General features: G+C 42.2%; 1 protein-coding gene across 1 annotated transcript; it reads left to right on the top strand.

Moving 5' to 3' along the window:
• tecta (tectorin alpha) lies at positions 1–27,218 on the top strand. Its single transcript, XM_030069177.1, has 23 exons — positions 1–64; positions 237–376; positions 595–882; positions 1,937–2,074; positions 2,201–2,366; positions 2,758–3,170; positions 3,882–4,452; positions 5,212–5,822; positions 5,922–6,492; positions 7,063–7,697; positions 8,786–9,443; positions 10,498–10,697; positions 11,504–11,884; positions 15,611–15,897; positions 17,231–17,511; positions 19,591–19,701; positions 20,266–20,468; positions 20,868–21,031; positions 21,173–21,421; positions 24,421–24,583; positions 24,680–24,764; positions 25,450–25,569; positions 27,115–27,218. The coding sequence occupies exons 1-23, from the start codon at positions 1–3 to the stop codon at positions 27,216–27,218; spliced, it is 6,603 nt and encodes a 2,200-aa protein (XP_029925037.1).

Genomic DNA, 27,218 nt, shown 5'->3' on the forward strand with positions numbered 1-27,218 from the left:
ATGGTCAGGCCAGGCAATCCAGTCATTCTGCTCCACCTCCTCAGCATCTTTGCACAGACAGGAGGTAGGAAATACTTTACAGCGGGACATTATCATGTCAACACCCACTATAATTTTGGCAATTATATGTTTCAAGCGTGGCATTATGTGACACTCATCTTCCAAAGCCGATTCCTTCATCGTTTCACATTGAGAAACGTTCTTTTTATGACCTCTCTGACCTCATCCTCCTTTAGCTAGCACTCAGGATATCCTGTACCCCTTCGGACCCGGCCATAGGGATCAAGAGACCCCCAAGATGGATGATGGGAGTTCTCCAGAAATTAATCTGCTCTTGCCATTTATCTTCTTCAACATCCCTTACCGCTCTATCTATGTAAGCTTTGATCAAAGTTATCATGTCGTTATTAATTGCAATATCATAAAAACAGAAAACAGCAAACTATCAATCTTACACTTAACATTCTTTAAAACATATCTACATGCATGCACACAATGTATAATATAGCTAACCCTAACCCTAACCCTAACCCTAGCCATATGCACAACATAATATGTAATGCTAACACCAATCCTTTCCCCTTTTGTCTGCAGGTCAACAACAACGGTGTGATCTCCTTCAACGTGCAGGTCAGCCAGTTCACGCCAGAGGCCTTCCCCCTGAGTGACAGCAGGTCTTTCATTGCCCCGCTGTGGGCGGATGTGCACAACGGCATCCGGGGAGACGTGTACTACCGAGAGTCCACAGAACCGGCAATGCTGGAGCGAGCAACACAAGATGTCCGGAAATACTTCAGAAACATGCCCACGTTCACAGCCACCTGGGTTTTTATTGCAACGTGGCACCAGGTCACCTTCTACGGAGGGAGCCAGACGACCCCGGTAACGACCCAAACCTGTTTTGTCATATATATATATATCTTACTCATTTGTTGTCACACAAGGGACAAATTGGATTCTGCAGGAGTTTTAATTATCATTAGGTTATTTCTCATAGACTAAGCTTTTTATTTTGCTTTGATAGGTTTCTTTTTTTTTTTTTTTTTTTTACAGTCATACTGTCTAATTTTCATGACTTTACAATAGCATGATTTTTAAAAAGGGGGAAAAATCTTATTTTACTTGTTTGTGAGGTTTTTGGTCATACTTTCTCAGAAGTGTAAAGACTCAAATAGCCTTGTGCTACACACTTGGGGGCAACTCCACCCATCTCCGCCCTCTGCGTCCCTGAAGGCCGACCGGTGAATAGGGACGTGTTCTGCCAGGAAGTACAAGATGTCTGTTTACCCACTTTGTGGAATGAATTCCGACTCTGTGGAATCCATGCTTTGAACATGGACCTTGGTGGTTATCTGCATGGCCTGCAGTCTGAGGGCCAAGAGGGTTTACGGGTCAAATGCTGCTTTAAGTTAAGTTAGGTTAAGGTAATTTTGGGCAGTATTTGACAATCCAAAAAAAAGCTGATTCTAAGGCTGTGGTTACACTTTTCTTTTCGATGTGACCGTTGTTATCCGATCATGCTGTATTAATTGTCAAGTCTGAATTCTCTGAGGTTGGATCTTGCTCACATTTGGATCCGATCAGCCAGACCACATGCCGAGGTGGCCTGGCACGCACTGAGCTAGTATCTCAGTGAGTCTGGGGACAGCATGTGGGCACGATCCAGACAATTTATAAATACACAGAGCAGAATGCGCTGGAGTATATCTGATCACTGTCCAACCAGACGGGTTACACTGATATGTCAGGTCTAGACACACATATGCGGACAGGGCAGCGTTTCAGTCTAGTACATCCAATCACAAAAGTCGCATTTAAAAGACAGCCATGGCCTATGAATATTAACACTGGATAATCCAAATGAAGTGATCCCGTATTTACGGGGTCAGGTAGTGAAACTAATCCAACTGTTGTTATGCTCTAATTTTATCAAAAGGTGAACACGTTCCAGACTGTGCTCATCTCAGATGGAGTGAAATTCTTCTCTATGTTCAACTATGGAGATATCACATGGAGCACAGGGACAGCGAGCGGTGGAGATCCTTTAACAGGACTGGGAGGGACAACAGCTCAGGTATTCCAGTCAAGATGCCCCATGACCATGTCACATGGCCGATGGAGTGCTCATCGTTTTGATTGATGGCAAAAAGTCAACGAGAAACATTTCACCTCACATCCCTCACACCTTTCCCCTTTTCAGTCAGGCTTCAATGGTGGAGACATTGGTCACTTCTTCAACCTGCCGGGGTCCCGGTCAAACGATGTAGTGAACATCGAGCAGACGACCAATGTGAATCTTCCCGGGCGCTGGTTCTTCCGCGTAGACACTGAACTGATAGATCCAGCCAATGGCTGCAGCCACAATGGCAAGTTCAAAATGTTGAACTTCTCTGACTGTGTCTGCGCATTTTTATCTTTCTCAAAAGCAGTGGCAGTATCTTTAGTTGGACAAATACAAATGTGGACATGCTATTTAATTGACAAACTCTAAAGTTAAAGAGAATAATTTTGTAGTTTATAATCACTTTTTATTGGTAAAATATTGGGGTTCTAGTCCATTCTATTCTGGATTGAGACGACCAGGGTCTTGTCTCTTTCTTTTCTTTTCTTTATTTAGGTTTTAGCAAGAAGCAAAGTGGTTTCTGCTTAACTGTTGTTTTATAGGAGCAGATAATGATATTTTCTTGTGTAACTGTACCTGTAGATGTGATTTTTAATGTCCATTATGTATGTTAATTTTTCCTATATGCTCTTTAGGGCGTTATTACAGACGTGGGGAAATCTTTTGGCTGTCTGACCGGTGTTCACAGCGATGCCGGTGTCTAGATTTGGACAACGAGGTGCACTGCCAACAGGCTCCATGTGGGCAGCTGGAGACCTGTGAACAGCAGGATGGGGCCTTCTACTGCCAGCCAACCCGCACCAGTACCTGCGTGGTGTTTGGTGACCCTCATTATCACACCTTCGATGGCTTCCTCTACCACTTCCAGGGAACCTGCTCTTACCTGCTGGCGCGGCCTTGCTGGGAGGTAACAGGGCTGCCCTTCTTCAGCGTAGAAGCCAAAAATGAGAACCGCGGGGTTACTGCTGTTTCCTGGCTTCGAGACGTCACGGTGGAAGTGTACGGTCACAGAGTTATGCTGCCCAAGGGCAATTCTGGAACAGCTCAGGTGAGAGGCTCCTTTATGCGCTATAATGGATCATATTTACACCTTGTATTGAAATGGGTCTCCAGTATGCACTCTGAAATTTGATTTCTCTTTCCCTTACCAAGGTGTGAATTGGTATACCTGCCACTTTGTCTCATAATACTTTAAAAAGTCCTGTAAAACTGACACTAAACACCTTGTTTTACTTAACCCCAAAATACCTTTTCAACAAGGATGTCAGTATCACAGCTTACTGTTACCTGTTTCATTGTTGGATCCACACAGAGGAGCTTATTTCCGTTTATGTAGCTCCTGTATGTGATTTAAGACCAAGTGCACTTGGACACCCTGGTAGATCATGTACCGTGTACCATTAAGGTTATTTCTTGACACACAGCCAGGGTTCGATTACAGCCTGGGCCCTTTGCTTGCATGCCGTCCTCTCTCTTCCGGACCAGTCTTTCCTGCCTCTCTCTCACTGTCCAATAAAGCAGAAGTGCCCAAAGAAAGACCAAGTGCAATTACACCCTGTTGTTTATGTGTCCAATTTGCTGGTGACTACCTTTAGTACATTTACACCTGGATTCATGATCGGGCACCCAGGATGCATACTAATATCAGGTGTAAACTGGATCACCATGGTATTTATCATGATAAAGAAGAAGCAAGTTTACATATTTGTACATTCATTCACTGTCCCCTTTCTGAATTTCTCTATGCTGCACTCCTTAGGTGGATGGGCTGATGAAGACTTTGCCAGTCCAGCTCCAGCTTGGTGCCATCAAGGTGTACCAGTCTGGAGTTGCCGTTGCCCTAGAAACAGACTTTGGACTCTTGGTAACCTACGATGGCCAGCATTATGCCTCCATCTCCCTACCCAGCTCCTACTTCAACAACACTTGCGGTCTTTGCGGCAACTATAATGACGACCCCGCTGATGACCCGGTGCTGCCTGACGGGTCACTCGCAGAGAGCGTGGTGGAGTTAGGTGGCAGCTGGCGGGCAGAGGATGCAGATTGGAGATGCACAGATGGCTGCGCCCAGAACTGTAGCGTATGTGACCCACTCACCGAAGCTTTTTATTTTCGTCCCGACTACTGCGGCCTCATCAATAAAACCGATGGACCTTTCAGGGACTGCAGAACTGTCGTGGACCCTACAGCTTTTGTCTACAGCTGTGTATATGACATGTGCAGCAACCGGGATAACATCACCACACTCTGCCAGGCCATCCAGGCCTACGCTCTGGCTTGCCAGGCCCTGGGCGTCACTATACGATCCTGGAGATCTCGCACCTTCTGTGGTGAGTTCTGAATAATAACATGAATCTTAGACAGTTGCTCTGTATAAGATTCTGTGTACTTGTTTAAAGGTATTTTTAAACATCAATATGCACACTATAAAATGTACTGTAGAGATTAGTAGAGGCTATCAGTCTTCTTATGGTAACCACAGCCATGTCTTAAAATTAATATAGTCAAGATTTATTGTTGTGATTTTGCATGTTCCGTGTAAATTGTGCACTTCACATTGCATACTTCACATTTCTGCTAATCTTTTCCTGAAGCAAGCAGTCGTATTTTACAACTCTCTTCACACCAGTATTCCATCACTGTAATAAAGTTGTCCACATTAGTTTACCTAAAAGCAGCAGCACTGCTGTGTTTTGATGACTTGAAATTGGGTGGAATGATAATAGTCAGAAAAAAGGCCCTGGGGAAACATTTGCTTTAAAAAGCCAATTATCAGCTCTGTGGTTTATGAATGGTGATGAATTCATAAGCGACAGAGGCAGAACATTTTAAGGTGATTGATTTAATCAAAAATTAAAAATTTAAAACTCAGATTTGATTTTAATTATGTATGTGAAATCTTTAGTACCTTCATATGATTTGCAAAATGGTTTGTTGCAATGTAAAATGTGGGTAAAGTGTACTAAAGTGCCAATTTAAAATCACTGGTATGGTTCTTTAAGTTTCAGTGGGTCTCAACAGATTCTTCAACTTCAGCCTTATCCTTCAGCAAGATTTGATGCCGTTTCTCCTCTCTTATTGGCTTTCAGCCATGTCATGTCCAGAGTTTAGCCGCTACCAGGTGTGCACGAGCGCCTGCCCCGCTTCCTGCTCGGACCTCACCGCTCCTCTGTATTGTGTCCACCCATGCAAAGAGGGCTGCCAGTGTGACGCAGGCTACGTTCTCAGTGGAAACCGCTGTGTACATCGCCAAGAATGTGGCTGTGAGCACAATGGCCTCTACTACCCACTAAATGACACTTTTTGGGCAAGCCCTGGCGGTGAAGGAGGTGAATGTACCCGCCGTTGCATCTGCAGCTCTGATGGGGAAATCTCCTGCTTCAATGACTCCTGTAAGGAGGGTGAGGTATGTGTGGCAGAGGTGGGCCTGCTGGGTTGCTACCCTCGGAGGGAGGGAGTGTGTTCACTCTCCCAGACCACTGTGATGCCCACCTTTGATGGTACCTATCTGCCCATCCCAGATGACAGCTCCTACTATCTGCTAAAGTTGTGTGCTGCAGTACCAACTAATGTGTCAAATGTGGAAGTGAAGATGGGCAGGCGCCTCATGAACAAAGGCCCTGCTTGGAAGAGACCTGTGATAGTTAGGGTGGCTAACCTGGAGGCTCAGATGGGAGGCATGGATTTCGATATAGTGAAGGTTAGTACTTTCTTTACAAGCCTTTCTAAAGCCTTTTCTTATGGGGTTTGACTCCAGCTGCTGACAGCTTATGGTTACTGACACCTTTTCGCCCTCTAGCTGAACGGTGAACCGGTGACACTCCCGTATGTCCACCCAATGGAGACGATCATGATCTACAGAGCACCAGGCAATGCCACGGTGGTGGAGTCCAGTGGTGTGATCCGTGTCCACTATACACGCCAGGGCTCCCTCAACATCTCACTCTCCACTGTCTTCTACAATATGACTTGCGGTCTGTGCGGTGTCTTCAATAACAATGCCACTGATGACCTCCGCCTCCCTAATGGACGTCAGGCAGAGTCCACTGAACAGTTTACAGAGGGCTGGCGGGCCATTGCCGATGACATGACCTGTAATGGTGACTGCGACGACCTTTATCAAATGTGCACAGACCTGCGTCTCTATCAGAGCCCCTGGATGTGTGGCAACATCAATGACCCAGGGAATAGTTCCTTCCTGGCGTGTCATTCAGCAGTCAGCCCCTCACCTTTCTTTAGGAACTGCCTGTATAACATGTGTGTGAAGGAGGGGAACCGTTCCGCTCTGTGTTCCTCGCTGCAGGCTTACGCCTCCGCCTGTCAGGACGCTCAAGTTAGCCTGGCTTCTTGGCGCAGTGCCACTAACTGTCGTGAGTAGACATACATCTATTCCATGTCTTCATATAACCTTGTCATATACCTGGGACATCTGTCAAACTTTTCATTAAAGAACTGGCAACAAGGTTTTCACTTGTTGTGATTCCAAAGTACTTAATTAACATTTTACAGATCCTACAGTCCTACACTTTGGATTTTCGGTGCAACAAAGCTGGAAACTGTCAGGCATGCTGCCACTGTTTTGTTGCAGAGACAGCTTGCTATCTTTGGTTGTTGTTGTGGTTAGCACCTAGTGTAACAATAAATGGGGTCCGTGCAGCAACTTATGCCTCCCAGTATTTGCCCTATGCAAGTTTGTTTTGTTTTCTTAAGAAAGAAAAAAATAGATTCAAATCACTGTATAGGAATGTAGACTAACATTTGCATGATTCATTTTATTAGTTTCTCTATGGTGATTAATTTACTTCAATTTGCGTAATTTAAACTTCACCTATTTGATGAATACATCATTACACCCCTAATATTGGGTATGAACTGCCTCTAACATTGATTTGCTGATCATTTTTCTCTTCCTTTTTCCTGCCTTGTTTGTCTCTACACAGCCTTGCCATGTCCAGAGAACAGTCATTTTGATGAGTGCACTAGTGCCTGCCCTGTGACCTGCAACAACCTGGATGAACCTGAAGAGCCATGTCCTCTGCCGTGCCAGGAGGGGTGCCAGTGTGAGGAAGGCTTTGCACTTCGGGATGGTCTGTGTGTGCCACGCAGTGACTGTGGCTGTATGAGCCAGGGGCGCCAGCTGGCCACCAATCAAACTTTCTGGAGTGACTGGGAGTGCCAAGAACGCTGCTACTGCAATGGCTCCGACAACAGCGTATACTGTCAGCTTGCACCTTGCCACTCTGAGGAGTACTGCCAGGAGAGCGATGGCCTGTATTTCTGTCAGCCACGAACTGAGGCGCTATGTGTGGTGGCTGGTTATGGACACTTTCTGCCCTTTGGTGGTGTACCTTTTGAGCTGCAGAGCTCTTGTACTCTGAGGATGGCCACCACCACCTGTGGAGGAGAGTACATTAGGGACCATGCAACAATCACGGGAACGTCCTTTCCTCAGTTTAAGTTGGCAGCTCGTAATGAGGAAAGAGACACAGCCCAGGCAATATGGGTGAGGGGCTTTGTTCTGGAAGTCTACGATTATGAAATTGAAGTGTCTCGGACCTACAAAAACACAGTCACGGTGAGTGCATACCGAGGGACTATGGTAAACAAAAGCAGTCACAATTTTATTACAATTATATTGTCTTCGAATGAGAGAACACCTGGAATTAAGAGTGTGCCAGGAAGTCAATAAGGTGCCTCAGAAAATCTGACACATTTCCATGTTAATACTCATTTTCTCCATGACCTGTGAAGGTCATAGTTGTTGTTTATGTGAGTGTGAGCTATTTCCAATCAGGCCGATAGAATAACCAGGTAGAGAGTGAATTCCTCTTTGATTGGCTTAAAGTGGATTTGATTTCAATGGGCATCTTTTATCAGGCTGGATTTGGCTCAGATAAAACCCTGGCCCTGAGTGACATTTGGAATGTGTTCACAAACTGACTCAAAGATCTGAGGAGAACCAGAGATCTCACACACATAATCCAACACACACACACACACACACACACACACACACACACACACACTTTTTTCTCATTGTCTTTGTCTTTTTCTTCCGTTATACAATTACATTATTTGATAAATGTATGGAAATGCAAGAATGCATATATACAGTTGTACCCCTGTAGCCTCACAGCAAGACGGTGGTGGGTTTACATGTTATTCTGTGTTTGCCTGGGTTTCCTCGTACAGTCCAAAGACATGCAAAAACTGGATTGGAGACTCTAAGACCCTATTTAGACTTGGTTTTACCATACATCTCAGGTGATCCAAACACTAGTAGACGGCTGAGGCACATTCACACCTGTTTTTACCATGTGTCTTGAAAGTATCTTAACTGACTGCTTGTTCAGATTCATTCACTATATCCTTGTCGGGTACGCATCAGGATACATTACACTACAAATGATGTGGTCAAACGTGTTCCGGACCACCTCAGCAAGCACTTTGAGTGATGAGATCACAGTATGTCTCTGTGGTCGTTTACACTTGCATCTATCAATGTTCACTAATGATCCAATCACCCAAAACGCATGTTAAAACCAAGTCCAGACTGGGTCTAATTTGGTTTACTGGGACATCGGCTACTGCTTATCATGATAAAGAGTAAGACATAGGAGTGTTAGAACCAGAACCAATTTAATTTGGTCTTTCTCTTACCAGGTGAATAAGGAGCGCCTGTACCTTCCGCTGAAGCTGGGCCCCGGGAAGGTCAACATCTTCACCTTTGGCATGCAGCTAATACTGGAGACAGACTTTGGCCTGAAAGTGGCTTTTGATTGGAACACTCTCCTCCTTCTGACTTTACCCCGCAACCTCTACAACACCTCCTGTGGCCTCTGCCAGGGCATGCCCTTATACCCACCCACCCTCACCACCACTGACTGGGGTATGGCGTGGGCAGAAAGGGACACCTTCTGTCAGGTTGGCTGTGGAGACTCGTGCCCACGCTGTGGCCTGGGAGAGAGAAGCCTGCCAAATGATGCCCCCCTCATGGTGGCAGATGCCAACATGAACATCAGAACGGAGGACGGGGTCAACACGGGCAACACGGGCATACGTTTCCATGTCGGGGATGGGCTGTATGTGTTTGTTGAGCCTGAGGCGGTGAGGCTGTGTGGGCTAATAGTGGACCGAGGAGGTGTGTTTGCACGCTGCCACAGCAAGGTGGCACCAGCATTCTTCTATCAGAGCTGCCTGCAGGACACTTGTTTGGACCAGGGCGCCCAGGACACAATCTGTAACTGGCTGCAGATCTATGCCAGCACCTGTCTGACCCAAGGAGTGCCTGTTGTTGGCTGGAGGAGTGACACACCCTGTGGTGAGTGCTTTTCTGGGCTCACCATAACGTCATCAAGTGTTTACTCGTTTTGCACTCCCAGGCTCTGTTTTCTGCACATCTCCCTTTAAGTGTAATATCCTGCTTGTAGCCTCAGGTTCATATTGTGTAACTGTTTACATTACAGCACATTCATCTCCCAGTTTTCCACTGTACATATGTGAATCTAATATTTAAGGGAGTCACAAATCATCATTTAAATATCCACAATCTATAATCAGGAAAAGCTGTTGCTGTTATGTACTGCAAAATCCTTAGTGTTAAGAGTCAAAGATACATTATGTTGTTTTGACAAATATTTGCTTACATTGGCAGAGCCTAAAATTGATTTAACCAAAAAAAACAAAAAAAAAAAACAAAAAAAAAAAAAACCATTTTGAACACTCTAAAACAAAAAGAAGCCTACCCTTACGGAAAGAAAATATATTTACCAATATATTACATGACATATATTACAATATATTACATTTAATGTATGGAATTGCAATAAATTTATGTTATGTATTTCAAAATGTCTTAGCAATACATGGAACAATATATTGATGAAATATATATAATGTATTATCTAATATATCACATAGTATTTTCCAATATACTGCAATATATTTTTGCTTCGTAAGGGTAGAAGACACTTATTTGAACAATGAATATATCTATAAACAAAACTGCGGGCCCTGCTGTTATAAACAAACAACAGAAAACTTTTCAGTGTCCCACACACTTGTTTTTACCTTGACGACAGGATAGTAATAGTTTTCTCAGAGTTTGACATTACCTCTCACAAATACATATAAAAATCAACACTGTGTGAGCGTTTCTATCATTTCATACCTGCTAATTTATCATTCACCCATATCAGCTCTCTAATAACATGGCTGCTCTGAGAAATTGTCACCAAAAAACAAAACAAACAAACAAACAAAAAAAAAAACCCAACAAAAATCAACATTTAACTGACACTCGAAAATGTGCTGTGCAGTTCAATTTAGTCCGAACAATCATCAGCTAATGTCTTTGCCAACCTGCCTGCTCCCAGTCCAGAGCTGTCCACCTAACAGCCATTACTCCAGTTGCATGTCGGTGTGCCCGCCACAGTGCGCCCCCGCCCGCGGCCAGAGGGACTGCACCCAGGAGTGTGTCGAGGGATGCCAGTGTGACCAGGGCTACGTCCTCAATGGCAAGAGCTGCATCCTGCCTCAAAACTGTGGCTGCTACACTGATGGCAAGTACTACGAGGTCAGTCTCACATCCGTGCACTAAAGAGAATAAATTGCACACTTTGCATACTTTGGATATCGCATATATGACTGACAAATATAATCTGTTACTCTTGGATTATGCCAATCTATTGTCTGATGATCTATCAGGCCAATATTAGCATTTTACTGAAGTTTGGCCAGTAAATGTCCTTTACTTACAATATGATTATGGTTCATCCATATTGAAAAGGACCACACCATTTAGCATGAAAACAGCACAAGATTTAAGATTATGAATATCTGCACAAAATATCAGCTATCATGAGTTAGAGTTACTGGTAACACTTTACAATAAGAGTACAACAATTAACGTTAGTTAATGCCATAATAAACATTAAGTAACAGGTAATAAACATTAAGTAACAGTTAACTAACGTTAACTAATGTGTCTAAGAATCATGTACTAATGCTGTTCATGCTAAGGTATTAATTTATATGTTATTTAAGGTTACCCAAGTTATTGTAGATATTATTAACATTAGTAAATGCCATAATAATCATTAACTAACAGTTAATTAACCATTACGGCATTAACTAATGTTAACTAACGTTAATTATTGTACTCTTATTGTAAAGTGTTACCGAGTTACTTTAGGCCTCCAAAACCCAGGTTGGTTTTATCCTACTTAAGTGTTTATCATTTTGACAGTCTTTAGTTCCCCAGGAGGCTGAAGCAATGAGCATGACTTTATTTTTTGTTAAACTACGTTCACAATGAATACATACTGCACATTGTCCCACACTGACAAATCCCCTCCCTCTCTATACATCCCTCCTTTGCAGCCCAAGCAATTGTTTTGGAACAACGACTGCACTAAGCGCTGCCAGTGCATCGGGCGAAACCTGATCCAGTGCGACCCACGACGCTGCAAGACCGAGGAGGAGTGCGCCCTGCGCCACGGCGTGAAAGGCTGCTTCGCCCGGCGCTCCCAGCACTGCGTGGCGTCCGGCGGCGGGGTGTTCAAGACCTTCGATGGGGCGTCTCTGCGCCTCCCGGCCTCCTGTTCCTTCGTCCTGTCCACAAACTGCCACAAGCTGCCGGACCTCTCCTTCCAGCTCATTGCCAACTTTGATAAGTGGAGCACGCCGAACCTCACCACCATCTCCCATGTCTACCTCTACATCAATGAGGAGAACATACTCATCTCTGGCAGCACTGTCAAGGTGAGAGAAGACATTGTTATCTCCGCCAGGTGTAGCCTAGAGGGGATCGTGTGTTTGGTCCTCTGTGTGTGTGTGTGTGTGTGTGTGTGTGTGTGTCCACGGCTAATCTTAGAAACTACAGGGTCTGTCACATTTTTTTGCACACAGTTATGCCTGTATGATGAACCTCTTGTGGCTGCATAGATTCAAACCTTTGCAAAATGTTTGTTTTTGCTACTTCACTTCTGCTCTCTCTCTTCATTCACTGTCTAGCTCACTCAACCACCATTGCTCTGTTTCTATGCCAGTCTCTCACTTTCATTCATTATCTAGCTCACTCGACCATCACTCTGTATCTCTTTGCATACTACTGGGCCCATCAGACAAATATTCTCATTATTCCCCATTATTCCCATTTTTGCACCGACCCTGGGTGAAAAAAATTAAGGGTGTGCATTGTGTTTTTTATATACTGGTGACATGGAAGTCAACAGAGCACTGAGCAGGCACACTGGAAAAAAAACAACACTGGAAAAAAATGTCAGTGCAGGGCTTAAAATGGGTTACACAGCCTGATGCTTCATGACAAAAAACAATGCATAGAATAGCGATCACTGTTTCATATCAGCGGACTATTTGCTTAATCTGTTGAGGTCTTTAGTGTGTGTGTGTGTGTGTGTGTGTGTGTGTGTGTGTGAGAGAGAGAGAGAGAACTTTGGTAGTAATTTTTGGTAATTTTAGAGCCAGAAATTTGTGCTCTTTTTTGAAACACGGTTTCTGTCGAAAGCCATATGACTTCTGACAAAGAGACAGAAATGGCTTGTGAGTCACAGGTTCCCGACCACGCGTAAAATGTGAGTAATACAGTGTTAACACACAGAGAACCAGAAACAGCTTTACTACAAATTGTTGTGCGGATGTTCGTCACACAGTGGCATCACTTCCAGACAGATGCTTGGATTTCCATCAAATCTGACCAGATTCCATTAAAGTAGTTATGCATGTTAGTATTATCATTAGCAGAAGAATTAGTAGTATTAATAATAGTAGAAATAGCAGTAGAAATTGTTCTTGTTCGAGTTATTCTTGGTTTCAATGGAGTTTAGTGTCGCTATTTCAACTGCTTTTCTAGCCTATATGCATTGTAATTCTGAGGGAAGCATGGAATACTTGCATTTTTATTTTTTCTTACACAACAGGATGTAAAGTCAGACTTAAAAATATTGAATATCATCATATCACATTGACTATTGGCAACTGCGGTAAAACAAATATGGGGTGAGGCAGAGTTGCAAAGCTGAATATATTTAACATAACTAAAGGCAGGTTACACAGAGACACTCAGAAATCAGGGACATGGAGACTCAGGAAACCGACAAGGCAAAAAAAAAAAAAAAAAAAAAAAAAAAAAAAAAAGGAACCAGCAAAGCAGTAAAATCAGAGCAGAGCTTAAAAACAAACTGAACTGACTGGCCAACTGGACACACCTGGAGAAAAGGGGAGGGCCACGAGACGGGAGGGAACAGAGGATTGGCTAACAAGGAAGACAAGGAAGAGCGTGTGGCAGGGAGCAACGCGAGGGCAGAGCAAACAAGAGCAGCACAGAACAGGTGTGGAGGAGTAAAACCCAGGGAGACAGACACAGGAGAGGACTGGCCAGGACAGCACAGGAGGCGGGAGAAGCAAACTGGGTAACAAGACACAGGTGAAAACACTAAACGGAGCAGGACTGCAGGGCTACAGGGAGCACGACAGACTACAGGAATGAATACACACACAAAATGTCTATCAGGGACGCAACCAAATCCAAATCCATACTCAGCAAGAAATGAATAAAGACCTTCTGATGAATACATTTCCCTTACAAACATTTTTCCTATTCAAGTTCAGCTTTAGATAATGCATTTACCACTTTCAAAAACTGGGTTTTCTTGTGAGGGATGACACTGCTTTGACATCTAAATTTAAGCAGAATAAACCCAGTTATCATAAAATTAGATGCATAGCAGATGAAGGTACACTAAAAAAAGAGACACGATGCACAAATAATGTAAAACCACAACACAAAGAGCACATGATAAACAACACCCTTATGGAAAAAAAAAAACAGCAACAATATATTACATGAAATATATTACAATATATTACATTTAATATATGGAATTACAATAAATTTATGTTATGTATTTGAAAATGTTCAAGGTTCAAGGAGTCTTTTATTATCCCCATGGGGCAAATTGCTCTGCAGCCAGCAATAGTAGGACAAAAAACAATCAGCCACAACACAGAATGACAAAACATATAACACAGAATGAAACAATAGTTAGAACAGACAATTATAATCATTTGTTCAGAAACCCAATGGCAGCAGGGACAAAAGAGTATTTTAGTCTGTTCGTTCTGCATCTTGGCAGGATATACCTGCGGCCTGACGGGAGCAGCACAAACTCACCAACCAAGGGGTGGCTCTGATCAGTGAGGAGTGAACGGGCCTTGCTCAGGGTTCTGAGCTTATATATGTCAGAAAGAGCATTGAGATTAATCCCTGCAATTTTGCTGCACGCTTTCACTATACCCTGCAGTCTGTTTTTGTTCTTAAGGGAAAGCAAGCCGAACCAGCAAACAAAAGAAAAGGTCAGAACAGATTCAATGAAACAGGAATAAAACATCCTCATAAAAGTGCTGTCAACATTAAAGCTCCGCAGTTTCCTATAAAAGTACATTCGTTGATGTGCCTTTTTACAGACAGCATCCACATGCAAATCAAAACACAGCTTGTCATCAATGTTAGTCCCAAGATATTTGTAATTGTGGACCAGCTCGACAGCTTGATCCTCAATGACAAGAGGAGGGGTGACTGACAGGTGTTTACGGAAGTCAATCAACATTTCTTTAGTTTTTTGACACGTTGATGCACGTAAACGATGAGGAACACCAGTCTGTGAATTCCTTTACTACAGGGCCATGGTCAGGGTCGTCACTGCTCAGCAAGGACACGATTACTGAATCATCTGCAAATTTCAAGATGTGACGCCCCACATGTTGGCTACGGCACTCGTTTGTGTACAAAACAAACAACAAAGGTGAAAGAACGCAGCCCTGAGGTGATCCAGTGGAGGAGACAAGAGTGTCTGACAGGACACCATTGACCCTCACACACTGTGGTCTTTCAGTTAAAAAGTCCATTAGCCAGGCTATAAGACCAGGATCAATGCTGTGGAAGTCCCTCAAATGTCTTAGCAATTCATAATACAATACAATAATATATTGGTAAAACATGTAATGCAATATATATATATATATATATATATATATTGCATCAATATATTTTAATATATGGAGTAATACATAAGTAATTGCGCATTTCAGATATTGCAATACATTGGAAAATATAAGACTAGTTCCCATATATGGAAATGGGTTATCCAATATATCACATGATATTTTCCAATATACTGCAATATATTTTTGTTTCGTAAGGGCACACATGGAAACTGAAGAACTTTTTTCCAAATTATTTTGCCCCAAAACAAATACAAATACAAGTAGTGGTGCCCCCTCACACCTCTTATGTCCATGAACACAGACTCCAGGGGAAAACACAAAAGTCCATAAAGCTCAGAACCACGACAAGAATAAACATAGAGTATTAAATCTTCTTCAAAATGACACATGCTTCATTGTGATCGTGTGTGTCTCGAACCACACACACATCTGAATATTTCTCTCTCTTCTGTCTTTCCGCAGGTCAACGGCACACCAGTGTCAGTACCTTTTGTAACAGGACTGATGACGCGTCTGTCTACCTCTGAAGGTTTCCTGGTCATTGACACGCCCTTGGACATACAGGTCCGATACAACCGATTCAACACCCTCAGCATCACCATGGGCCAGAGGCTTCAGAACAAGGTATGCGGCCTGTGTGGCAATTTCAACGGAGACCCCGGTGACGACTACACCACGTCCAGGGGCAAGCCGGCGGTCAGCGCCCTCGAGCTGGCCCAGAGCTGGAAGACCAACGGCATGCAGAACAGGTGAGGCGTGGCGGAGGTGATGTGGTGGACAGCATGGTTCTCCTGGAGGTCAAACTCAAAACAGGTTTTAACGGGGCATCAGAGGATAATAGCAGTGCTGCCTCGCTTCTTTTCGTTAGACCTCACTGTGTCCTCACATAATCTACAGCACTGAGAATGTCAGCCCAAACAGAAATATAATATTTGTGAATTCCCATATATGACAAATCAGTTCATATATGCACAAACTATATATGAAACCTATTAGAAATTGGAACTGTGTAATATATTGACATATATGTCTAGCCCACACAAATATTTATGTTTATGTATGTATAATAAATTTTTTACATATATATCACACATATGACTATATACATGTAACCTATACTATTAAATAAATATGTACAAACTATATATGAAACCTATTAGAAATTGGAACTATGTAATATATTGACATATATGTCTAGCCCACACAAATATGCATGTTTATGTATGTATAATACTTTTTTTTTTACATATATATCACACATATGACTATATACATGCAACCTATATAATTGAATAAATATGTACAAACTGCATATGAAACCTATTAGAAATAAGTTGAAATGTTTTTTTAATAAACCTGCACATATAAATGACACATATATTGCTAACATACATGGCGCCAGCATATAATACCTTAAAAAATTCATCATTTATATATTTTTAATATATGGAGATATACAGGTTTTACTATGGGTTATTCATATATGTTATAAACGTGTGTGTGTGTGTTCTTAACATATATGGTGTCAACATACAATTCCATATAATACCATATAAGTAAATACATGGAAGTCAATGAAGCCCCATTCACTTCCATTGTGTTTGTAAGTCAGAAAATGTGTCCAGTAGAAACTCCATTCAGAGTTCTAAACGCTCAGTATGACATGGTGATATGTTATTAGTTGTTGCCATCTTGGCCGAGTCTCTCTTGTAAAAAAAAAAAAGAAAAAAAAAAAGATCCTGGATAAATAAACAAATAAATAGTCAAGAAAATGACTCTCGAAAGCCAGAAATCTCTTAAGTAATTGTTGAGTGAAAGTTCGAAAAGGTTCATTTTGTCTCATGTGAAGATATTAAGGTCATTTTGTGCCAAGGGACTTTATGTATCCTGTAACATTCAAGCACTCATACAGAGGGTGTCTGAGAGGTCTAGAGAAGTCTTTTTTTGTTGCTCTCTTATATAGGTTCTGGGGTTTCTGGTCTTTGGATGGGGGGTCAAATCTGACTTTCAACCGGCAGTTGTTTCACTCAGTGTCAGTCTGTGTATATTTAGTGTAATTGGATGTTGATCTCTCTCCTCTAGCTGTGATGAAACACAGTACGTGGCCCTGGCCCAGTCCTGTGACAACACAGCAGTGCTGGGGCTGCAAGGTGAAGATGGCTGCCAGAAACTGACCCAGATGAAGGGCTTCTTTCAGCCCTGCCACGGCCTGCTGGACCCCCGGCCCTTCTACCAGTCCTGCTACCTGGATGGCTGCTACAATCACCGCAAGGCTCAGGTCTGTGGCTCGCTGGCAGCCTATGCCGAGGCTTGCCGCTCCATGGGCAGCCTCACCACCAAGTGGATCACCCAAGAGAACTGCTGTAAGGGCACCGCCAGGCGCCAGCCTTCCTGACTGCCACATGGCACACACACGGCAAAGCAGATTCAAAACAGTGAACAAGCAGACAGGCACATGGCATGGCAGGGCCACAGGGGTGAGGGGGGTGAAAACAGGTTTTTATTTATTTTTATTGCAGCTCAGAGTTTTCTGGATGAATGGTAAGCATGCTAACAAAGCTCAAAATGGTTTTACCAATGCACTGATGTCATGTAAGTAAAGCTGAAGTTGAAGTGCATTGTGTTGCATTATTCTCACAGTTTAAACCATTAGAAGCATGAGCGTTTCTTAAAATAGAGATTTTACAGTTACGTCACAAATCGATGACTTATTAGTGCCATTGTAGGGAAAAAATTATGGAGCTGGAGAGGAGGGTAATATTCTGTGAAAAAAAACTCACAAATTTATGAGAAAAAAAATTCTGAGATTTTGAAGTCACAAATTTACTAGGAAAAAAAACTCTTACTTACTTTTTGGTCAAGGAACTACACGGCTTCACTTTTCACGGTTAGATCAACCGCACCCTGCAGATGCTGCTACTTGACGTGCTGTGATTCTGGGCTAAAATCACAAATGTTTCCTTGTTATTAAACCCGTTAAGATAAGAAAAGCTATTATTAACTATTATCCTCATACATTTGTGAGTTTTTTCTCAAAAAAACTTACCACTTTAATCTCAGAATGTTAAAGTTTTTTCTTGTAAATGTAGGGCTTTATTCTCAAACATTCTCAGGGCTTTTCACTGAATATTACCTGCCTCCTGTGGCTCTGTAATAATTTTTCCCCCCCTGTAACGGCCTCAATATGCCGTTCTACAAATCTGCTTTAGCAGTCATAACTGATGACATATTACATTTTCCTGAGCCGTTTGTTTGTTTGTTGAGAAATCCAAAGCCGAGGACCTCCCCTGTGTCTCCACTGCCGACAAGCCTTAAATATAATCATATAATCATATAATTTTACTTTTTCTAAAGTAAAATTACTTTCAGTTTATTATGTCATTAACTACACTGTCTCATGAAATATTTCCTTCAGATTCTGCATATTATGTTTATTATTAGAATCTGACAGATATATAAGCATGCCAATATTTTCATCCACTGTTGTACAATGTATATTGGTGTATATGTAGGTCAACAGTCAGTACATATTGCAGTGAAAAGCACTTGAGATGACTGAAAAACAAAGTTATCGTTAAACAGTGTGTGTAGTGGACTCTGTTACATGTTGGCTGTTGGCAGAGCAGCCTGTCACAGCTGAGCCTGTGACGCTGCAGTTTGTCTTAAAAAGTTGAGAACTATAAAATATCAAGCCACCGGTATATATCTTTAATTACTGCTACAACTATTTGATTACCAAATGTGAGAATCCCTTGATACAAATGTGTGCTTTTATATAAATATAAAAAAAACATATATTTTTACTGCCAAATATTGTCACTGGGATCAGACCCGAAAGTCCAGTATCAATTGCTGGGCTCAATTTATACTTTTTATTTCTACATTTTATATTTCTCAGGCCTTAAAATGCCTCATGTATGAGGACGTTTTAGTGCCATTGTAGGGATAAAAAAAAAAGTCATGGTAGGGGGGTAATATTCTGAGAAAAAAACTCAGAATTTCCAAGATTAAACTCATACATTTAAAACATAAAAACTAGAATTTGATATTTATTTATTTATTGAGATTATGAAGTCACATAGAATCAAAAATTGGTTGATCCAGCTTTGTGGTCAGCTATTAGAAACTATTTTTTTCTCCTGAATTTGTGACTTTATAATTTCAGAATTTTCAAGTTTTTTTTCTCATAAATTTGTGAGTCTTTTATCGTAAATTCACCACTTTAATCTCAGAAATTCAGTTTTGTTTTTTTGTTTTTTTTTAAATTACCCACCCCCCTCCCCTGGCTTCATGTTTTTTTTTGCCTGCAGTTGCCCTAATACGCCATTGTACTTATGAATATAAACCAAAGCCTTACCAGAAACTTAACTCGGGGCTCTTGGAGATGATTAAGGTGATGCCGTATGTGTGACAGCTAACATTGTGCGTGGACCTATCTTTAGCAGAATGGATCTACGACCCCTGTGCAGGAGAGATCTGCACAAACAACACATGTGAGCAGGAAAATGGAGGTGACCTGTGTGGATGCCCGGAATTACCCTCCAGCCCTGCAGGTGAGTGGTGTGTATCACAGGACAACGCAGGGCAGAGAGAAATGACACGGGCGAGGTTTCAGGGAGAAATGGAGAAAATACAAGTTGTGTTGAATTCTTTAGATGCAACTCAAGCTAAAGCAAAACTGAACTTTGGGTTGTATTGCTCCCTGGGTGATGTGAGTCCACATGGAGGTGAAATCTCCTCATGAGTTACTCTGTGCTCTCCTGGGTTGCTAATCCACAACACTGTCATTTCCATCTCTCCATTCACTTCCATAGTAGAAATCCAGTGTTGTGGATTAGCAGGCTAGAGCACAGAGCAACTAATGAGGAGATTTCACCTCCATGTGGACGTCCAGCGCTCTACTAGAGTTAAATCTAGCTTTAATGGCTTGCCATAGAGCACTGATCCACCGTATAATAAGTGTGTAATCAAACAACCAGCATCACACCTGTCATATCCGAGATGGAGAACACAGACAGATCCAAATCTACTTTTGGGTGTAGCAGCATGTTGCTCTTACCCTGCTGTATATTTTGAATGACCTTGCGAGATCATGTTGTATCATGTGTTTTCCCCAGGTGATGATGACATTATCCAGGCAGAGGTGACTTGCAAACATGCCCAGATGGAGGTTTCCATCTCCAAGTGCAAGCTCTTCCAGCTGGGCTTTGAGAGAGAGGATGTCAGGATCAACGACCAACAGTGCCCAGGCATCGAAGGAGAGGATTTCATCTCCTTCCACATCAACAACACCAAAGGACACTGCGGCTCCATAGTGCTGGTCAGGGAACTTGTGTTTTTCTTGTACTGTTTTTTTTTAAAGGTCCTACAATACTGATAGCATCATAACATCAATAAATGCTTGCATCATTAATTTTAAGGCTGTAGGTTGTGTCACTCTGCCCATAATTTCCATTTGATATGAATTGAACATATAGGTGTCTTCAGTGCAGGTATCATTTGTCATCCTTCTTTTGGCTTTTCATTTGGAAAACAATAATTTCTACACATGACATGCTTAAGATATAAAATAAAACCGCTTAAGGGCAAGAGTTCATGTTCATGGAAACACATTGCAATATTTATAATGAACAGGTCACTGATGTATCAAGTTATAATCCTGTCAGTCATGTGTTTTCTGATGTTGAATTTTCTGAACGTCCGCTCATCACTCTGACAGTCGAACGGCACACACATCATGTACAAGAATACGGTGTGGATCGAGAGCGTGAACAACACGGGGAACGTCATCACCAGAGACAAGACCATCAATGTGGAGTTTTCCTGTGCCTATGAACTGGACCTGAAGATCTCGCTGGACACCGTCCTCAAACCCATGCTCAGGTTAGAGGGGACTCACATAGCGTGCATGGCCTTGTGCTGCATTCAAGGCCAATGGAAAAGACATCAGATGCTTTGTGGGTTTCTGCTTTTATCATACCTGATCTGCCCTCTTTTTTCCCTTTTTTACCTGCCATTCTCCAGCGTGATCAACCTCACCTTGCCGACCCAGGAGGGCAACTTCATCACCAAGATGGCTCTGTATAAGAACTCCTCGTACAGACAGCCATACAGGGAGGGTGAGGTGGTGCTCAGCACGCGGGACGTCCTCTTTGTGGGCGTCTTTGTAGAAGGGGCAGATGAAAACCAGCTCATCCTCATAGTAAACATGTGCTGGGCCACGCCATCCCGCTACAGCAGTGACCGGCTACGCTACATCATCATAGAGAGAGGGTAGGCTACATGACGGGCTCCCAAACATTTTCACATCGGACCCCTGGATACACACACATTAGGGCCAAGAGATAATGGTGGTGAGAGTGAAAAAGAAAGAATACAAAGGAGTAATGCAATAGTGCTTAAACACTCCCTAATTCAAATCCTTTTTAGCCATTTGAATTATAGTGGATTAAATGAGTCCCCATTTTGTTGAGGACTTCCTGGAATCCCTTCAAAGAACCCACATTGGAACTGGCTCTGCTATGGTTCGGTTACGGTTCCAAACCAAATAAATTGGCTTGGAAGCTGAAAAGTTCGTTCCCTGGAAGAAAAACCTAGTGCGACCTGAAGTGGGCACTTAAGTGGGTGTGTAGTATTCTGCAGGGAAAGATGGAAACAATGGTGAAATTGTAGAGAGCAGTGCTCTGCCAAAGAAACAAAACTATTGATTTCCCCTCCATCTTTTCCTGAATTTCAGGAGCACAAGAAAAGTAAATTGTATCTTGAAATTGCTGCAGAGCTGGTGAAGGCTGGTTTTGTTAGAACCCAGGGCCAAATTATCAAGGTGAAAAACACAAAGGAGACTCAGAGTGAATAGTGGCAGTGGACGGGGTAATGTGGGGAAGTATTACGCATGTTGGGTCACAGAGCAGCAAACCAGCAGACTGAGGCTGAATTCAGTAACAGGAGGACTGGAGTCAGTGGCCAAAGACCTGGCCTCACCTCTGTCGTAACGGTTCCACTCCAAACTGGTACTAAAATGGGCCGGTTCACTAGTTAGCACCTTGGTTCCAAGAATCCTGGACCTAACTGGTTCAAGAACTAGAACTGTTTTGGTTGAAAATGGGTATTTGAGGATCACCGGGCTAAATAATAGAGCCTTTGCAGGAGCATTCCAAATACGATCGCAACCATACCCGATGCCCGATGGGAAGCAACTGACAAGTTAGTGGGAGTTATAATTCATACGACATCTTTCCAAACCGTCAGAAATATCTTAAAAAGTTTGATACAACAGGTGTTGATCTGTGCAGCATTTCCAAAGCTCAATGGCTTGAAAATTTTCTGTTATCTTTGTATTATCAGATGCCAACTCTGCATTTAAAACCTTCAGGGAAACATCAACCAAACCACCTCCAAATAGTGTACAGACCTTTCATATCACCATATAGAATTATTAGGCTGATATGTTCTGTGTTTTTTACTTGCTGTCGTGTATCACCATCCAAGCAGATCATCTAGGTCACTGGAACCCCAGACTAACTTTGAAGACCAAATCAATCTTCATCTTTATCTGGACAAAGTGGTTCCTCACTCAGTCATACAGCTAATCTTTGGCCATTAAACCAATAAATAGGTTCTCGATGGTGGCGAAGGGCAGGAGTTGAGCCAATCTGGTCTCATTGTATTCCTCAGATACATCTTCATTTGTTTTAGTACAGAAAATGTCCTCTTGATGGAGTGAGCAGACAATTTGATTGTTACAGTCGAACAGGTGAGTCTGTAAAGTTGATGCATGCGGTCATTTAGTTTCTGTTGAAGTAAAGCAAGGAGGGCAATGAGCCTCCTTCTTTGGACAATGGCCATGGTATACATAACAGCGAGCTCTGTTCTCAGGCTGGGCAGGCTGAAACAGGATCCACCGCTCTCTTTCAGGCTGAAGAAGGCTGAGAATCTGGGAATGTTCCCTGGGATGTTTTCGAACGTTGTCTGTTGAGGAGACAATAAAATGCGAGCTTCTCATGGTCTCTCAACCCGTTCCTTATCTGGACAAGGATGATGCCTTAAATGTCACTGTGGCGTTTGGTACCTTGTGTGGGTGGCCACTTTACTGTGCCATATTGCCTCATAGAGTTGATCAAATCTGCAGATGAACATGTGGCTCTTTGTCTGTATAAACCTGGCTAGATCAGCTGAAATGAGTTAATTCTATTTCATTTTAAAACTACAATAGATGAAACAACAAACCTTTTTGAAAAAATTTCCAACAGATACACTTTCTTGTTTTCTATGCTAAACCTTCCATCACTCCATACTATGTTGTTGGGTGAACTAACAGCCAACAGTTAAAGTCCTCATGAAGAGGCCTCACATGACTTCCACTTCGTGTAAAACAGAGTATCTTAAACACTGACATCATCCTGCACTAGTGGCTGTAAATTAAAATTAGTAAAACTTTCAAAGTATTTAACCCTCCTGTTATGTTGACATTTTTGAACATCTTTTATGTTTGGGGTCAATTTGACCCCTGTAGTTTAAACTTCCACGAAATTATTATAACTAAAATTGTTATTAAAGTTTATGTGTCAAGTACTTTATGTTTCTTTGTTGATTACCTAAATAGCCCTTTAAATAAAACATAACTCCCCCCACCCCCATTTATACATCCAGTATTCGTATTACGCGACAATTGAAAAATATGCAAATCACCATAAAATCTCACTGATTGATCTAAAATTGGAAAGAAATTTTAATTTTTGGTGTTTTAATGACTTTATATTATTTCTAAGTACAGATTTTTGTTATTTATAACCAATGCGTTACAAAGTGTGTACAGGACATTAAAACATATCATCATGTCAATTTCATGTTTACCCGATAGTGCCCATTACATTAGGAACACTCATTAAATATGAAGCAAAAAAAATGACTTTAATCATTTATTTAGAGACGTTAAACATTGGCTGGGGTCAAATTGACCCCAAACATAATAGGAGGGTTAAACGTCCTCTCTCATCCACCTGCCCCTTAACCCAAACCCAAATAAAATAGTTTCTCTCCCAGACTGAGATCCTGTTTGTTTGCACTTGTGAATCATCCTTCCCTGCACCATGCCCCGTCCAAACTTCCTGTTTCAACAGGAAATACATGATCAGAATTAGAATCAGAAATACTTTGTTGATCCCTGAGGATAAATTGGGTAAAAATAGAGAAAGTAAGAGTCCATTTCATGGGGTCTTTAAATGTTCTCATCACTTGTAACCACATCAGTAATGTTTTTTCACCCTCTTTAGCTGTCCAAACATCAAGGACAACACCATCGGCATGGCAGAGAATGGTGTCTCTCTCACCTGCCGCTTCCATGTCACAGTCTTCAAGTTCATTGGGGATTATGACGAGGTCCACCTGCACTGCGACGTTTCCCTGTGTGACTCGGAGACAAACGCATGCAAAGTGGTGAGGATCGCTGTGCATTAGGAAAAAAAACATTTTAAAAAAGCCTTGATGCAAGAATGTATGCTATGCATTAATTTATGCACATTGTACATGCAGAACTGTCCGCACAACAGAAGAATTTACTCCGAGAACAGTGACCATAAAGAGCACATACTAACTGTGGGACCAATCAGAAAGAGAGGTAAGTATGCAGTTTATTAGCCCATGTTTAATGACCTGACTAAATAACATTTTTTGCAGAGGCTCTCAAATTCTCAGATGAGTGATGGGAATTACGTCTGCTTGATGGGAACCGGCTCTAATGGCTTCATTCCACTCCAAGAGTCATTCAAAAGAGCGTCTCTTCCTTCCCTTTCTTTATTGGCTTTTTTTTTCTTTCCTTAATGTTCTATTTTGTTTGACTGCAAAGTAGCTGTGCTTTGGAACAAATTGCCAGATATATTATTCATGTTTTGTCATTATTATCCTAAAAATGACCTTGGTATCATTATGAATCCCAGTACAGTTCTGGGCCTGGTCAGTTCCTTCTGACTGGTCAGAAAACAGCCTTGATGTGACAGCAGTAGAAGCTGGGTGTGGGAGTATTTTGCTCAGGGCACTACTGGGATCCATAATGTGGTTCTGAGAAAGGGGCCCAGGTATCTTCAGGGGTTAGGGTTAGGGTTAGGGTTACTGTATTAGACAGGCAACTGTAATCATAGGAACACTGGCAGATTCACCCTAATGAAAGGAATCAACTGCAGCTCAAATTGTGGAAATTGATGGTTGCCAAAACTTTTCCAGTCCTTTTCATCTCAGTTCAGTCAAAATTCCACGGCTTTGCCTGGAGTTTAATGATATATTACAAACCCACGGTGCTTCCTCAGAATCGGACTGGTGTGAGGAGGAAAATGGAGGCTGTGAGCAGATCTGCACCAGTATGGGGACGGGGCCTGTGTGCAGCTGTGTGACTGGGACGCTGCAACGAGATGGCAAAAACTGTCGGGGTAAGCACACACACACACACACACACACACACACACACACACACACACACACACACTGCAATTTCCTTTAATGTAATCCAGAACTGGAAGGTACTGAACTGCCACACCTACAGCTGAAATTCGTAGCAGGTCTTGAGGTCTGGAGCTGCTCCAGGCGCCTGCTTGGCCGGTCGACAAATTCTCTGATGACACCTTCAGCTTCAGGGAAGTGAACAAACATGGCAGCATCCTGCGGATAAATTTAGCAATGTACTCTGCTCTCAAAACGTTTCCGGATCGATAAATTTAAAGATGAGCAATTAGCCAGTCTAAAAGTTGTTGTTGCTGCTCCACAATCCTGTGCTCCAGTGCAATTTGAGTAGTAAGTTGTTCCCTCTGAGCTTAACTTCTTATTGAACTGTGATTAATGACTTGCCTCAGTGACTCAGGAACAAGGGAATGAGCTATGACAATCTTTTTGAATGATAAGATAGCACTGCCAGAGAGAAGCACACAGTTAGTTATTGCTTGAAATTATGTACTGAGGCAAAGATTCACTTAAGGTTTGCAAAGGGAAGACGTTTGCTTTATCACCACAGTGACTAATTCAAACTATTCACTGAACGATTAGAGTGAGCAAGACGCTGCCTAATAGCACTGGTCATAAACTAAAGCCTCCTTGCACACGTCATTCTCATCAGTACTTCCTCACTGCACCTGTGCGTAGTGTCAAACACAGCCTCTCAAAAAGCACCAGAAATGTTCATCTAAGGCACCACAGAACTAAGAGTGTGCAGCGTCACTACATTTTCGGTTTGGAGATCGGAAACAAAAGTATTCCAAGTAAATCAACAGGAGCTTAGAGTGAAATGTGTCACTCGTTTCTGAAAAAAAAAAAAAAAAATACTCTTCTCTCTGTTCTTTTGGTTTAAGTGAAGGGGCAACAGCCCTACATATGAGTGTGAGAGAGAGAGATAGTTTACTCATACAGTGTGAGTTGGAGTTAAACAAAAAGATTTGAAAAACCGTATAGTGCAGACCTGGCTTAACTCCTCCAAATTACTTTATAACACATTCTTTGAAAGGTATTGTTGACACTTTGCACAGGTTTACACATTCTGATGGTTGGTATCAGAGCATTTTAGCCAATTTCCTTTACCTTTCGCCACCCAAAGTACTTGGTTAAAGTTAGGGAAAGGTTAGGTTTTGGCAGAAAAACATCTTGGTTACGGCTGCAACAAACAAACACTGCCACTTCGCACTCGTCACTTGGACTCTGGTCGCCTGGATCAGTTGTTTAATCCATCTGCAACCCCACCTTTCTCCTAGTGCTGTCATCAAACTGTGATTACAAATGTTCTTGTGATCCACTGCAAACAAATGTAATCTGTGACAAAATACCTTCCACTGAAAACATAATTGAGAATGCAGTTTACAGCGTAACTTTTAGGAGACAGGGCTCTTTGAATTAGTTTTGTAGCACAAGAAAATATGTAAAAAGGGGAATGGATTTCTCTTCAATACACTATACCATATATTAAAAATGTTCTTCTCCTCTTTTCACAGCTGTGAGCTCGAGTTGCCGCCTTACCCCCCTGTTTCTCCTTCTCACCATCAGCGGCGTGATCTCCATGCTTCTGGCTCATATTCATACCCTTCTCCACTCCTAA

Source organism: Myripristis murdjan, chromosome 14 (genome assembly GCF_902150065.1).
Source record: "Myripristis murdjan chromosome 14, fMyrMur1.1, whole genome shotgun sequence".
Lineage (NCBI taxonomy): Eukaryota > Metazoa > Chordata > Actinopteri > Holocentriformes > Holocentridae > Myripristis > Myripristis murdjan.